This window comes from Sciurus carolinensis, chromosome 3 (assembly GCF_902686445.1).
Source record: "Sciurus carolinensis chromosome 3, mSciCar1.2, whole genome shotgun sequence".
NCBI lineage: Eukaryota > Metazoa > Chordata > Mammalia > Rodentia > Sciuridae > Sciurus > Sciurus carolinensis.
The window spans coordinates 78,610,609-78,625,199 of record NC_062215.1 but is presented as its reverse complement, the minus strand read 5'-3'; the positions used below and the strand labels follow the sequence as shown (position 1 = coordinate 78,625,199).

Here is a 14,591-nt window from a genome sequence, read left to right as displayed (position 1 = left end):
TTGATCAATGGGGAGTGTGACTGTGTAGCTGGCAGTGTGTATGGGGTGGTCTCCCTTGGCCACAGAGGTCCTCAGCTATCATAGACATACATGGGCTGAGTTTAGTGATTTTGTTTAAAGAGTAATGATCTTTCTTGTCTGAATATATGCATAATTTCCTTGATTTCTGTTTCAGCCCTGTCACCTGTAAGAGCACAAGAAATGCTATTTGGGGCTGGGATAGTGGCACACACCTGAAATCCCAGTCACCTGGGAAGTGAAGACAGGAGAATTACGAGTTCAAAGCCAGCTTCATGGGGCTGGGGGTATAACTCAGTTGGTAGAGTGTTTGCCTTGTAAGTACAAGGCCCTGGGTTCAAATCCCCAGCACTGAAAAAAAAAAAAAAAAAAAAAAGCCAGCCTCAGCAACTTAGCATAGGCCCTAAGTACCTCAGCAAGACCCTGTCTTTAAATAAAATATCATAGGCTCACGGTTGAGCACCTCTGGGTTTAATCCCTGGTACCCCACAAAAATGCTATTTGGGGTCAGTTGTGCATTTCTTCTCTTTCTTTCTCAATTTCCCCTTCCCCTTCTTTTTTTTGTGCCTCATGGGACAGTTAATGTCTTATCCTCCAAGGAGAGATCTCAAAGGTCAGCTTTGAAGTTCAAGAATGCCACTTAAGGGGAATTTGGTAATTGGAACCAAGGGTCCAAAGTGGACACAGTTGGGTTTGGAGACACTAAGCAAAAAAAAATCTTAGAAATACTCTGTCTTTCCCTTGTCAGTTGCAAAATAACCAGCTCATGGGGCTCTCGGCCACACATGGGCACATGGGTGCTGTCTACAGGAACATAAATCCCCGCATGGAAACGGTCTTCAGCTCATCTTGCTCAGACCTCTGGCATCTCAGGGCTGCCCAGTCCTGGGATCCTGGTGCAAGGAGTCCAATCCCTCTATATCCTCTTTTGGTCCCCACTGCTACCACCTTTCTTCTAGCCCGTATCTCCTCCCAGACTCTGGTGTCTCGGTCACTACAGTGGTGCGATGCCCTCCCAAAACGCTCCTGTGGGGAAGCACATGCCCTCTTGGCCTCACTCCTCTTTCTGGGCTGACAAGGTCCCCTGCCCCTCCCCTGGCCTGGTTAACTGGACTCACCCTGGATCCCTGGTGGTTCTTCATGCGGACCCCATCCAAGATGGCTTCCTGCTCAGATTCTGCCTCCACAAGACTCCTCCTGGCAGGTTTAGGTGTCCTCTGCTGCATCTCCGCCTCTCCCTGGACCACACATGTCCATGTTTCGTTCTTGCCAGCATTCTGAGAAGGGTTATCAGAGACGATGCCTTCTGCTTCTGCCATATCATATCCAGCAACTAAGCAGCTCATCACGCTCACTGAATGAAAGGGAAGGAACTAGGAATGGTTTTTGATTAGTAATTTGAAGTGGGCTACTAACCAATTGCTGTATTTAGCACCTCCATTTTTTTTCTAGAAAATATACAACTTGGACAGCCATCCCCAGCGGCCTGCTGTCAAATATTTCCTGAGTGTTCAAAACATGTTAAATCCTACTCTCAAACAGCCTCCAGGAACCCCAACCACAGGCCTACGGTGAAGTGGAAGAGGTCCTCTCAAGTTTGCTTCTTTGGGTTCCATGGTCTCACTGAGAATGGGGCCAGAACACAGTGATTCGTTTGGTTCTTGATAACAATCAACTGACTCCAGGGGGTTAGGAGCTGAGGAATTCAGTTCAAAAGTAACGCTGGGGATGAAAAGCCCCACAACATGCCTCTGTGTTAAGGCCTGTTGAGGCAACAGAACGGGGGTGTAGAAGGAGTGATGGGCCGGTGTGGCCAGATGCTTATGCCTGGGGAGGGACAGGAGCACACAGCTGGCTTGCTGTGTGTCTCTGATGGAGTTCCAGGCCTATGGCTGACCTTCAGGGAGTTGGCCAAGCCACCAAGTGGCCCTTCAGTTTTCCGTGCGTCCCATGTGATTAATCAAAGCACTAAATCAAACACTGGGCACTGGCAGCTCGGCACAACGGTACTGGAGCTCATGAGCAACCAGACCTGAGGTGAAGACAGTCACAGGGGCCCTCTGTGGCCAGTGGGCACTGTCCAGCTGCCCTGGTGAGACACATGGAGATGTTTCATCAAAATAACCCTCCCATGCCTACTTGTTCATCAAGAAATTGGCTCTGTGATCTCAAAAGCATGAGGTAGCTTGAGGTTCTGCAGGGCTCCATGTTGGCAGCTGAGCTTTTCAAAGAGCAAGCTTGGCCCCTTGTCCCTTCAGGGCTGCCTCTGCTGGATCCTTCTTTGCACTTGGTTCCAGGCTTGCCTTGTCCATCTCCTGTGCCCTAGGTAGGACACCACCATGAGCCGGGCATACAGTGCCTGCCATGTAGATACAGAGTTGTTGTAGAGCGGCGTGATGTAGGATGGTGACGTCTGGCAACAGTGGCTCCTCCATCAGTGGTAGAAAAGTGAACGCCAGGTTCTTGAGCCCAACTCTTCCAAAACGTCTCTCCAACCAAGGTGTTCTCTTCCCCGATACCCTGCAGGAGCTCTGTGGCCAAGAACTGCACCTGGGTTCTTAATTCATTTTGCAAATGAGACCTCAGTCTTGCTTTTATGGTTTGTCTTGTCACTTTGGAAATTTTCACCAGCCACAAATTGACACTTAGCAATGGGTTATGCAAACAAACAGAAACTGGTGTGAGAACAAAGTGCTCTGTGGAAGATACCGCTTCTATTTTCTGTATGCCTGACTACGGTATCACATACTTCCTTCCTGCCTTCTCCATTGGGCCCGAGGTCCTTGATGGCGGCAGGGAGCCAGCATCTTGTGTGGGGGCGGCCTGGTCCTGCAGCCTGTGTGCTGGGCGTTGGCTATAGCATCGCTGTGCATTATTGTATTCAAAACTGACAGGCGCAGTCCCATCCCTGGTGGAGATTGAAGGCTGAGGTCACCAGCACACGAATTGAGCCCAATACTAAATGAGGCTTCGAATCAACAGGAACAGGTCCTTGGCCCTCAGGAGGGGATGAAGAGTACCCCACCTCCAAAAAAGTACAAGGTGATCTGGAAAGACTCAATTTACACCCTTGGCTCCTGTGGGCTGGGGGATCAGCAGAGGGCGGGATAATCCCAGCTTCTCGAGCAGATGGTTTCTGACTACCGCTTGACCCAGTTCCCTCCCAGCAGATGACTGGCAGCAGGGCTGACAGCTCCTCCACCAGGGGAGCAAAGTGTGGACGCCCCCCTTCTCTTCCCTCCTCCCATGGGCAAGGACACAGTAGCTTTTGCCTTTCTCAGGTGCCAGGTCAACAGGCAGGATGCTGCACCTTCCTGAAGGTGGGGAGCCCTTGCCCACCCTTCTTCCCAGTCCAGCCCAGGTGAGGCTGGCAATAAGAAGGGTTGAAGCTGGGCAGACCAAGAATGCTAGTTCCAGGGCTTGTGCTGGGGGATGGGGTTGGTGGTGTTAAATCCTTCACTGGCTTAATGACTTCCCTCATTCATTCAATCAATCATTCTTTCAGTAAGTTCCCTGATCACGTCAGGTCTGACACTAGCCAAGGCCCATGAATCGTGGTTCCTGTGCTGGAGATAGACAGGTAAGGGGATAATAGCCAGGCACTGACACAGAGGCCTAATCAGGCAAGTAATCATCCAGGGCACAAGAGAACTTTGTCAAGGAAGAGAGACTGGGCTGGATCTTAAAGCCTGAGAATGAGTTTACTAAGTGGTCAGAGGCTCTAGTGATGGAGAAAGCCTGAGGTCACAGTATAGGTGACCGCAAGAAGATGAAAGCAAAACCACCAAGAGGGGCACTGCCTGGTTCAGGGTCATCTTGCAGGATGTGATGGCCAGGTTACCTGGGAGGCAGAGTGCCTCCTTCCTGCCCATGGATCACAGGCTCCAGACAGGGCAAGGGATGGAGTCTGGATGGGAGCAGCAGAAAACTGGATTCTTGAGAAGTTTCTAAGCAGGCAGGAAGGCTGCCATCTCAGAGCTCTTGCTGGGTACCTGCTTCTGACTTCAGGTTGGCAAATTCAGATCCGCCCTAGTTTTGGCCCTTGGACTTCTCGGGTAGGTTCCTCTGATTGGGAGGGAGGGGGCGCTCCGCTTCCAGACTTTCGGGGCCTCGGCTGGCCTGCGGTCCTGGCCAAGCTCCACAGTGCGCTGCTAGCCCAAAGATTCACGATGGGGGGCTGGGGGAGGACCCCAGTGGGAAGCCTCGCTCTGCCCAGGACATTCTGGTTCCTCAATGTCGGAGGAAAGCCACAATGACCTCCCATCCTACTTCTTCCTCGCAGTTCTGCCTGCTGCCAGGTGAGGCCAGGGTGGACAGGGGTCCCTGCTAGGGAAGGGAGCGGCAAAATTGTGTTCCTGACCTCAAACTCTGTGCCCTGTGGGCACTGTTGTTCTGCCCCAGACGCAGGTGGGGGCATGAGAAGGGACAAAAGGAACGAATGGCACTCGGGGTTCTGGACAGGATCTGGAGTCAGATTTCCATTGATGGTGTTTCTTTGGCAGCCAAAGAACAGCTCCTTGGAACCCTTAGTTCTGTGAGGAGCTTGGCTCAGTCACCTCATTTGGGCCTCCCAATCAGCCAGTGATAATAAGGTGTCTCCGAACCTCCTTTACAGATGAAGAGACAGAGCCTGGAGAAGGTGAGGATTCTATCCAAGAGCACTGCTACGAAGCTGGCAGTGGCTGTCCCGACTGAAACCCGGCTTTGACTGACGCCACGGTTTGCCAAGGTGGGGATGGGGTTGCTGCAGACCCCACCAGTCCCACAAGCCCAGAGGCTCAGAGGCCTCTGGGCCTGGAGGCTGGATCCTCGCACAATGAGGGCACTGCAGTCCGGGAGTGGCATCCACCCGCAGAGTTCAGGAGCATTGTTGCCCCGCCTCACCGGGTCGGCACGAGAAGGAGCACCCCCGGACCACCGGGGGCGGGCGCGCGGCGAGAGTCGTCAGTCCTGGTCCGGGAGGACGGCAACCGGGACAGGGGCAGGTCCTGGGCGTCCGCGGGTAAGGGGCGGGGGCTGGGGAGTGGCGAGCGCCTGGAGCCCATCGGTGCCTCGGTCGCCCAGCTGGGCAAGGGTCCCAGGCACCCACGTGGGGGGAAAGTTTCAAGGCAGCAAAAGTGGCTCGGCATTGCGGGGGGGGGGGTTTGCGGGGGAACAGAGAGCAGACTCACCTCTCCATAAGGCAGAAAGGGAAAAAGCGGAGGGAAGCGGAGGTGGGCGGGGGAGCGGGCAACACCGACCTGAACAGATTCCGCCTCCCCCTCCGCCCCCGGGAAGCCCGAGTGGGGAGGCGCGGACCGTCTCCTCCCGCACGGCCAGGACGACACTCCCCCCCCTTTTCTGCCAACGTCTATCTCAACGCGCGCGCACATACGGAGAGTGTGCAGCTTTTTTACCCCTCGGGAGAAAAAAACGGGGAGTGTAAAAGAAGACAGGGCAAAGCGAAGAACTCCTCCTCGGTGTGCTCTACACTCCGTGCCGCGGTTGAGCGCGGGGACGCCGCTGCCACCCGCCCGCTCTCTCCCGGCCCTGCAGCGTGTGCCAGTGTGAGCGCGAGCTAGGGCATCCGCTCTCGGGGACGCCGGGAGACTTTTAGGTGCTCAAGCAGACCTCTCCACCGCCGCGGCAGGCAGAAGAGACAGGGACGAGAAGGGCCCGGCCTCCGCCTCGCCTTCCTCGGCCGGCGCCCCGCGCCCGGCCGGCCCGCGCAGGCAGGCAGAGGGAGGCGGCGAGGAGGCGGGCAGAGCAGAGGCCCCGGAGAAGCTCGCAGCGGTCGGCCCTACCGCTGCCCGCCCGTGGATGCGGCGCCCCGGGAGCCTGGAGACAACTTTGTCGTGTGACGCGCCGAGAGGACTGCAGGGCCCGCGGCCGAGGGCTCAGCGCCGCCTGTGAGCTGGCCCGCGCGGCCGGCGCTCCCCAACACCGCGCTCGCTCCGCGCCGCCGCCCGCCGGCCCGCGGCGGGGACGACCTGCCCGTCGCCGGCGGCGGCGGCTCTTTCTCCGAGCCAGGCAGCGAGGGCGAGGCGCTCAGGTGCGAGCGTGGGGCCCCGCCGCAGCGCCCGCCGCAGCGCCGCGCCAAGCCGCGCCCGGCTCCGCTCCGGGGGCTCGGGCACCTTCTTCTCGGTCTCAACCAAGTTGCGTCGACCGGCTCCTTCGCCACCTTCCCATCCCCGCGACTGAGTCGCCGCTGCTGCTGCTTTCGCTTCACCCAAGCGGGGGCTGCGGGGCCCCGACGCGAAGAGGATGGACAGAAGGCTGCAGATGCTGAGGCTCCCCGAGACGCCCGTGCGGCAGTGACCCGCCCGCGTCCGGCGCGCCCCTCCGGCCCCAGCGGCCCTCCGCGCCCCTTCTCCGCCGCGCGGGAACCCCCGCGGCCCGGCCGGCCCCCTCCCCCTGCGAGCCGGCTGCGGCCCTCCCGGCAGGCGGGCGGGCGGAGGCCCGGGCGGGCGCGGGCTCGGGCGGGGGCGGGGCGGGGCGGTGCGCCCGGAGCCCGGAGCCCGGAGCCCGGCCCTGCGCTCGGCTCGCCTCGCGGCGGGCGCCCTCGTCGCCAGCGGCGCACCATGGACGGGTTGCCCGGTCGGGCGTTGGGGGCCGCCTGCCTTCTGCTCCTGGTGGCGGGCTGGCTGGGGCCCGAGGCCTGGGGCTCCCCCACGCCCCCGCCGTCGCCCGCTGCGCCGCCGCCGCCCCCGCCGCCCGGAGCTCCAGGCGCCTCGCAGGACACCTGTACGTCGTGCGGCGGCTTCCGGCGGCCTGAAGAGCTGGGCCGGGTGGACGGCGACTTCCTGGAGGCGGTGAAGCGGCACATCTTGAACCGCCTGCAGTTGCGGGGCCGACCCAACATCACGCACGCCGTGCCTAAGGCCGCCATGGTCACGGCCCTGCGCAAGCTGCACGCTGGCAAGGTGCGCGAGGACGGCCGCGTGGAGATCCCACACCTCGACGGCCATGCTAGCCCCGGCGTCGACGGCCAGGAGCGCGTCTCCGAAATCATCAGCTTTGCGGAGACAGGTGGGTTTGGCTTTCGGGCGGCCAGTCGCGGCCGGCGCTCCCTCCCTCTCTCTCTGCCAGCTCCTGCGGCCGCAGCCACAGCCGGCACGTCCCAGGGGCAACCTGGACTTACCGCCCGGCAGCTTGGCCGTGGCCCTCAGCGCTCAGCCCTTCTCTTTCCCCAGACCATAGACCCCTTCCTGGTTCCCCACTCACGCCGCCGAGCGCCCTGTCCTTCACCCTTGCTCTTGGGAATCGGGCCCCAGCGCCTCTGGGCGCGCGTCCCCCTCCCGGCAGATGCGCGCGGCCCTGGCTCTGTGGGCACTTGCTTGGTGATTGCTTAATGTTTTTGTTTCCCACGATCGGAGTGTAGGCTTAGCAGTGTGGATGGAGATGTGTGTGCTTGTTGATATACGTGGGCCGGAGGAGTGTGTATATGTGTGTGTGTGTGTGTGTGTGTGTGTGTGTATGTGTGCCTGCGTGAGAGGCCCCCGGGGCCGCTTCCATCGCTGGGCGGCGTGGGCTTGCCAGGATTGCTGAAGCCTCGCTGGGGAGAGCTAGGCAACCTCTCTTCCGATTGTGTGGGCACCAGGATCGGGCGGAAGGCAGGCTTCTCAACAGGTCCATCATTTACACAGAAAGATGCGGCTCGGGAACAGCCCCGTGCCTTTGGCTTGCCTGGCAGCAGCGGCAGCCCTCTGGTCCGAGCTGCAGAGTTCTAGTTAACAAAGGGTAGGACTCCTTTCTGGAATTTTCCCCACAGCCCCCGATTGTAGATCTCTACCTCTATCTAAATGTAAAAATCAGGGAGAGAAAAATCTTTGGGAAGTTTAAAAGAAGGAGGAAAACGTGCCTGCGCTGAAATGCTGCAAGTGCTTTCGGCTCCGCTGTCCTTTTCAGGACTTGAATGAGCCAGGCTGGCTTTTGTGCCTGGAGCTCGGCCCCATTTGTGTAGAGGGGACTGCAGAGAAGGTCTCAGAGGGGGAAGGACCGGTGTAGGCAGGGACGGGGGACAAGCAGGGAGCCTGGGAGGAGGGGGGTCGCTTGTGCCCCTGGCTGCAGATGCCCCCCCAGCGCTCCCCCAGGCAGCAGTCAGCCCGTGCTGATGCTGCCCGGGGATGAAAGGGGATGAAAAGTTTTGCATGGCCGAGTGTGGAGAAAAGCGGGGACAATCAGGGCTGGTTTGTGCTGAGAAAGAAATGCATTGCCGTTTTAGCTGTCCGCCCGTCAGGGGAAGCTCGACATGCAATTAGAGGGCTTGGATTAAAAGGTGTTTGGGGCCCAGGGTAGAAATGTGACTCTGGAAGGTCGAGGAGGCCTTTTGGTCCCGGTGGCACAAAATGACAGCGGGGGCTGTTATATTTCTGGTCTGTTTCACGGATCCAGCTCTTTGACTTATAAATAACAGATTCAGGTCACAGGCAGCTTTTAAGGCTGCAGCTTCCCCCATTTCAAAGTCAGATGTCAGTGTTATTAGAGGAGCCAGGCGAGGCCTGAGGAGGGGGTCTGGGGGGGCATGGTGGGAGGTTTGATAAAACTAGCTGTGTCCACAGAGTTGCCTGATTCCTGGGAAAAAGAAAGAAAGAAAGAGAAAAAGTAGATTGTCAGAGGGAAGGGTGACCAAAATGTAGGATGAGAGGGGAGTCATCTCCTGACTGGCATAGCCACTCTTCTTGTTGAGCCCAATTGTTGGGAAAACTAACAAATCAGCCTCTGCTTTCCTTGAAGATTTTGAACGCTCATGAACAGGGAACCAGGGTCTTGTCAAAGGATTGGACTTCCAAGTTTCAAGGCTGAATGTCCTGTCCCTTGGAACTACTTGGAAACAAGGGCTGCACTTTGCAGCCTGCAAAGCACACGTTCCTGTAGGAAATCTGAGCAGAGCTTGCTTGTTTGCTGTGGAGGTTCCACTGGGGGTTGGATCAGATCATGCTTAGGTAAACACTGGAAAGAGGCGGTAGGTGGCTCAGCTCAATTTTGCAATGCCCTAAGTTAACCAAAAAAAAAAAAAAAAAAAACCCTACTTAGAATAACCCACCCCAAAATCCTCCCTTCGATCCTGGTTTTGTTTTTCAGATTTCACAGATACCCATAACAACTTGTTAAGATCTTGGCCTCCTGACAATTTCCTCTATTGAGCTTTGAGGCCTGACAGGCCGTCTCCAGGGAGTCCTGGCCTGGGAGAGGTGAGGCCGGATTTTATAGACCTGGACCTTCCAGCTCCAACCTGGTCCAGGTTTCTCAATGGGAAATGGTTTTCTCTGCCTCTCCCAGGTTACAAGCAGAGGCCTGGGCCCTAGGATCGGTATTTCTGGTCAGTAACATTTTCCAGCTGTGTGGCAAGTGTGCATTCCAGCATGAGGCAGCAGAGTCCATTTCCCCTGTTGCCTCGTGTTCTCCTTGAACTCACTTGGCCTGTTCTCCCCTTTCTCTGCAGATGGCCTCGCCTCCTCCCGGGTTCGCTTGTACTTTTTCGTTTCCAACGAAGGCAACCAGAACCTGTTTGTGGTGCAGGCCAGCCTGTGGCTTTACCTGAAACTTCTGCCCTATGTGCTGGAGAAGGGTAGTCGGCGGAAGGTGCGGGTCAAGGTGTACTTCCAGGAGCAGGGCCATGGCGACAGGTGGAATGTGGTGGAGAAGAAGGTGGACCTCAAGCGTAGTGGCTGGCATACCTTTCCGCTCACAGAGGCCCTCCAGGCCTTGTTCGAGCGGGGTGAACGTCGACTTAACCTGGATGTGCAGTGCGATAGCTGCCAGGAGCTGGCCGTGGTGCCGGTGTTCGTGGACCCCGGTGAGGAGTCACACCGGCCCTTTGTGGTGGTGCAGGCTCGGCTGGGCGACAACAGGCATCGCATCCGGAAGCGGGGCCTGGAGTGTGATGGCCGGACCAACCTCTGTTGCAGGCAACAGTTCTTCATCGACTTCCGGCTCATCGGCTGGAATGACTGGATCATTGCGCCCACTGGCTACTACGGGAACTACTGCGAGGGCAGCTGCCCGGCTTACCTGGCCGGGGTCCCCGGCTCCGCCTCCTCCTTCCACACTGCTGTGGTGAACCAGTACCGCATGCGGGGCCTGAACCCCGGCCCCGTGAACTCCTGCTGCATCCCCACCAAGCTGAGCTCCATGTCCATGCTCTACTTTGATGACGAGTACAACATCGTCAAGCGGGACGTGCCCAACATGATAGTAGAGGAGTGTGGCTGCGCCTGATGGCAGAGGGCAGGGGCGCAGCGGCAGTGGGGTGTGGACGACAGTCCCCAGTGGGCTTCTTCCAGCCCCTGCGGGGACAGGAGGTGCCTGGTGGGCTGAGCACGGTCGTTCCGTTGGGCTGCAGAGAGAGTGCCAGGGTGAAGCCTGAAAGAATTTCCTACTACTTCATAGAGCAACCAGTCAAAACCAGAGGGAGAGCCCTCAGCTGACATGAGAGACTTTCAAATGCACACGTAGACACGCACAGCCAGACGCATCCTGCCACCCACACAGCAGCCTCCAGGATACCAGCAAATGGATGCGGTGACAAATGGCAGCTTAGCTACCAATGCCTGTCAGTTGAAGAGAATGGGGTGAGCAGCCACCATTCCCACCAGCTGGCCGGGCCACTCTGAATCGCGCCTTCTGAGCACACATAAAAGCACAAAGACAGAGACAGGGAGAGAGAGAGAGAAAGAGAGAGAGAGAGAAAGAGAGTGCCATGGAGAAGGAAAGCAGGGTGGAGAGTGTGCAGGCAGGCCGCATGTCCCCCTGGGCCATGCCAGGCCTGCTCTGCCACTGCAGCTCCTGGCGCAGACGTGTCCACTTCTCCCCACCTGGCATTCTCCATGCTGCGAGACCAGGGAACTGTCCTTCCACACCCTTGTAGAGGGAAGGAGGCCCAGGAAGGACACCAACTGTCAGAGACTGGAGCAGGGGCAGTGACCGTTCTACTCTTCGTCACTCGGGTCCCTGACATGACTTATGTGTGTGTGTGTGTTTGTGGGGTGGGGCGGGTGGGAGAGGAGAGGGGTCTTAATTTGATGCTTTAACTGATCTCCAACAGTTGACAGGTCATTTGTGCCAGTTGTAGAACTGAAAAGACTTTCCTATCAGGTATGACCTTTTACGTGAAAAATCGAATTGTTCAAAATGAGAAGAAGAAAAGTTGCAATCGGTGCCCTTCCCTGGGGACATTCCTCTGGGACTGGTTGGGGGAGGGTGGGAATGACCACTAGGCAAGGGGGTGAGCCCAGAGGAGGCAATGGGGAGTGGAGGCATTCTGGAAATGCTGGTTGGGGGGGCTCCCTCAGCACAGGGTGGGGGAAGGGAGCCGCTCCGCTGGCCTTGGAGAGATGGGGAAGGCTTTCACTGCTTTGCAGAAGTTGCCTGTGTGGGTGGGCCCTGGCCACCGGGGCAGCCATGGACATGGCACCTGCCCACTCACCCGCCTGCCCCGCATAGCACTTGCCAACCTGCCTGAACGCACATGATATAGCACTTGCCGATCTGCGCGTGTCCAGAAGTGGCCCTGGGAAGAGCGCTGAAGTCGCTCTCCTTCTAGATGTCCAAGTGCCACGCGAACTATGCAATTTAAAGGGTCGACCCACACTAGATGAAACTGGACTCGTATGACTCTTTTTATATTTTTTTATACTTGAAATGAAATCCTTTGCTTCTTTTTTAAGCGAATGATTGCTTTTAATGTTTGCACTGATTTAGTTGCATGGTTAGTCAGAAACTGCCATTTGAAAAAAGAAGTTATTTTTATAGCAGCAAAAAAAATGAATACAGTTAAATGTATTATACATAATTTTGGAACCAAAGAGGCCAACAGATCAGTTTTAATTTTTATTAGAATGGTGAGGCCATCTTCTATGAGGTGGACGTTCTGAACAATCCCTTGAGTGGCCTGCCAATGTTTCAGGGTATAAATGGATTTTGTTTATTCAGTTCAATGTGTCTTTTCTATCCTTACACACCCAGAAGGTAGAGTAAAAATGACTGGTAGAATGCAGGTGTGTACCCTTAAATCCTCATCTTTATGTTTATTTAATAAAGCTCCCCTTAGGTTCTGTTTCATAATAATTTAAAACCAAACAATTTCCCCATAGACTGGCTGTTAAAATATTTTACGTTTGTGTACAGTTTAAGAAAATAAACGATTGAGTGCCACGGGCTTCCTGCCTTGTGTGATGTCTGAGGCGGTGGGCAGCTGGGAGGAGGGTCAGACCAGGTGTCCAGCTCCCATGCCAGCAGCCTCCGCCGCTCGCTCCCGGCACTCTCTGAGTCCTTGCCATGAGATGTATGTCACTCAAGCTAGCAAAGATGGCAGAAGATCAAAATGAAGGACAATTAGCAAATTCATGAATTACGCATTTGTTTACCCTTCTAGTCCCAAGACTAATTATGTTTCACCACGACCGCATCTATTACCATTTGCAAGTGGTGAGACCCATCCCTGGAAGGAAGGGTGGAATCTGGAAGGCGAAGCCCCCTGACCTCTCTGCTCACCTCCAGGTACTAATCTAGGCAGTAGTCACCCAGAAGGGGCTTCCTGTCTTGGAGACAAGATCATGAAGAGCTCAGTGTCCTATCCTGTGGGGGTCTGAACTGGTAGAAAGGGGGGTGTTAGTAGTCACCCCTGCCACCATGGGGTGACCTAGAGACCTGTCGTTCCTGTTACCCCACAGCCCCCACATTATAAATCTTCACTTTTCAAAGGTTGGGATCTGGGCTCAGAGAGTCCAAGGGCCTGCCTGAGGATCACTTGGCTAGGACAGGGGCCCTGGGAGTTAGAGCCAGGTGCTGTTACTGGCCTACATGCTCTCCTGGGGGTGTCGCAGTCCTGTGACCTTGCCTTCCTCTGAGGCCCTGTAGACCCACAGGGGCTCTGCCCTGGAGTCTGTGTCAACCTGTGGTCTTCCCCAGAAAATCTCAGGACATTTGAACGTGTACAAATTTAGGCAAAATCTAACCTCATTAAGGTAACAAGGGGGGAAACTAAGGGAGGCCAGACGCTAAATTCACACAGCCAGTAGGTAGCAGGGGACATTCTTCAGGCCTCTGTCTTGTATTCTCTGTCCTACTAAGAGAGCTACTGCTTTGTTGGGTTCTTGTACCAAGATGTGAATCTGTGAAGTCGTGAGATGCTGTAATAGTTCATGGGTGGGGGAGGTCATAATGATGGGTGTGGCCTGGTCACTTGGCATTATCTGAAGAGGCTCTGTTTTTTTCTTTCGGTGGTTCTGGGGATTGAACCCAAGGCCTTGGGCATGCTAGGCAAGCCCTCTACCAACTGAGCTATACCCCCAGCCTGGCCTGGTCATCTGGGGGAGTAATTCACTACCTAGCTACCCCACTGCTTGGTGGTATAGCCCTGGGCCCTCAGTGACCTAGGATTTTTTTTTTTTTTTTTTTTAATCAGGCCACAACCCAGAAAAGAGCATGATCATAGCCGGAGGGGCCTTGGCTGGCTGGATATTGAGCACCTGGGGGAGACCCCTGGGGGCCAGGATTCCCAGGATGGTTCTGTGGACCTAGTGGTAGCCCCAGGAAGGGTTGAGCCTCCAGAGTCGTGAGGGCAGTGGGCTGGCAGGCACGGTCCCTGGGTGACTGCTGCTCCACATGGGCATGTGTTCCTGTGGGGTCTGGCCCATCTGGGGCACTGGCTGAGAAGAGCAGGGAGGGCAGGCACTGGAGGCCCGTCCCGGGCTGGGTGTCCCTCCAGTGGGGCTGCATAGCTTCTGGTGCTTCCTGGAGCCGTGGCTTCCCCGTCCTTCTTTTTTCTCCCTCCTGTCTCCCTGCTTCCCAGTCTTTGCCTTTCTCTGCCCAGTGGGCCTGGTCCAGGGTCGCCATGTCTCCTGGAAGTCGCCCCCGGAGCCCTGCACTGCCAGACCCAGCATGCAAGCAGCCCGCCGCCCCAGGCCTGGGCCTCTGGCTGAAGTCCCTTTGCTGGGCTTTAAGTCGTCTCTGCTGCCCATCTCTCCCACCTTCCAGTGCTTCTTGTGGCTTCTAGGTCATGGCCTCTTATTCTCAACCCAGCCCCACTTGGAAACAGTGGATGGGCAGGGCCAGAAGCCATTGTCCCCACCTGAGATGTCTCCTCCCTCCCAGATCGGCAATGCCTGACTGTCCACCATGCCAGTTTCATCCGCAACTGACCTTCACACACACCCTGATCTTAGTGACTTGATGGAGCCCAAGGTCTAAGTTGAGGGGGACCCTGTGGGGGAGCACACCAGGAGGACAACACCCACATCTACATCCCCTCACTTCATGTCCCAGTTAGGCAGATGAAGGAATCAGCATCAGAGGACCTGAGGTGTCCTTGGTTGGCATTTTCTCTCCTGACCCTCTTGGCCTGACTCAGAGTGGGACTCTGAGTGGCTCCCTGCAGCCCAGCCCAGATTGGGGGCAGCATTTAGGAGGGGCTGTTATGTGTCAGAGCTTAATGCCTGCTACCTGTGATGTGATGTCATCCCACTGGCCCTCAGGGTCCTGGAATCCAGAGGACTTGGGCAGCGCTGACTCTGACCTGGCCCCCCACCCACCTGGAACTTAGGCTGGCACAGGGTCCTCCTGCCAGGCGCTCTGCCAGGCCCTGTGGGAAC

The 14,591-nt window shown here is 56.5% G+C and overlaps 1 protein-coding gene across 1 annotated transcript; it reads left to right on the top strand.

Annotated features, from left to right (window-relative positions):
* Positions 1-5,213: 5,213 nt before the first annotated feature.
* Positions 5,214-12,158, top strand: Inhbb (inhibin subunit beta B). The gene is made up of 2 exons (XM_047547338.1): positions 5,214-7,026; positions 9,443-12,158. Exons 1-2 carry the CDS (start codon positions 6,579-6,581, stop codon positions 10,216-10,218), a joined length of 1,224 nt encoding a protein of 407 aa, XP_047403294.1. The 5' UTR covers positions 5,214-6,578; the 3' UTR covers positions 10,219-12,158.
* The last annotated feature ends 2,433 nt before the right edge of the window (positions 12,159-14,591 follow it).

Bases quoted from the DNA above. Each gene is read 5' to 3' on its own strand.
- Inhbb (XM_047547338.1), top strand. From the start codon at position 6,579: ATGGACGGGTTGCCCGGTCGGGCGTTGGGGGCCGCCTGCCTTCTGCTC. The intron at 7,027-9,442 runs GTGGGTTTGGCT...CTTTCTCTGCAG, and splicing joins CATCAGCTTTGCGGAGACAG to ATGGCCTCGCCTCCTCCCGG.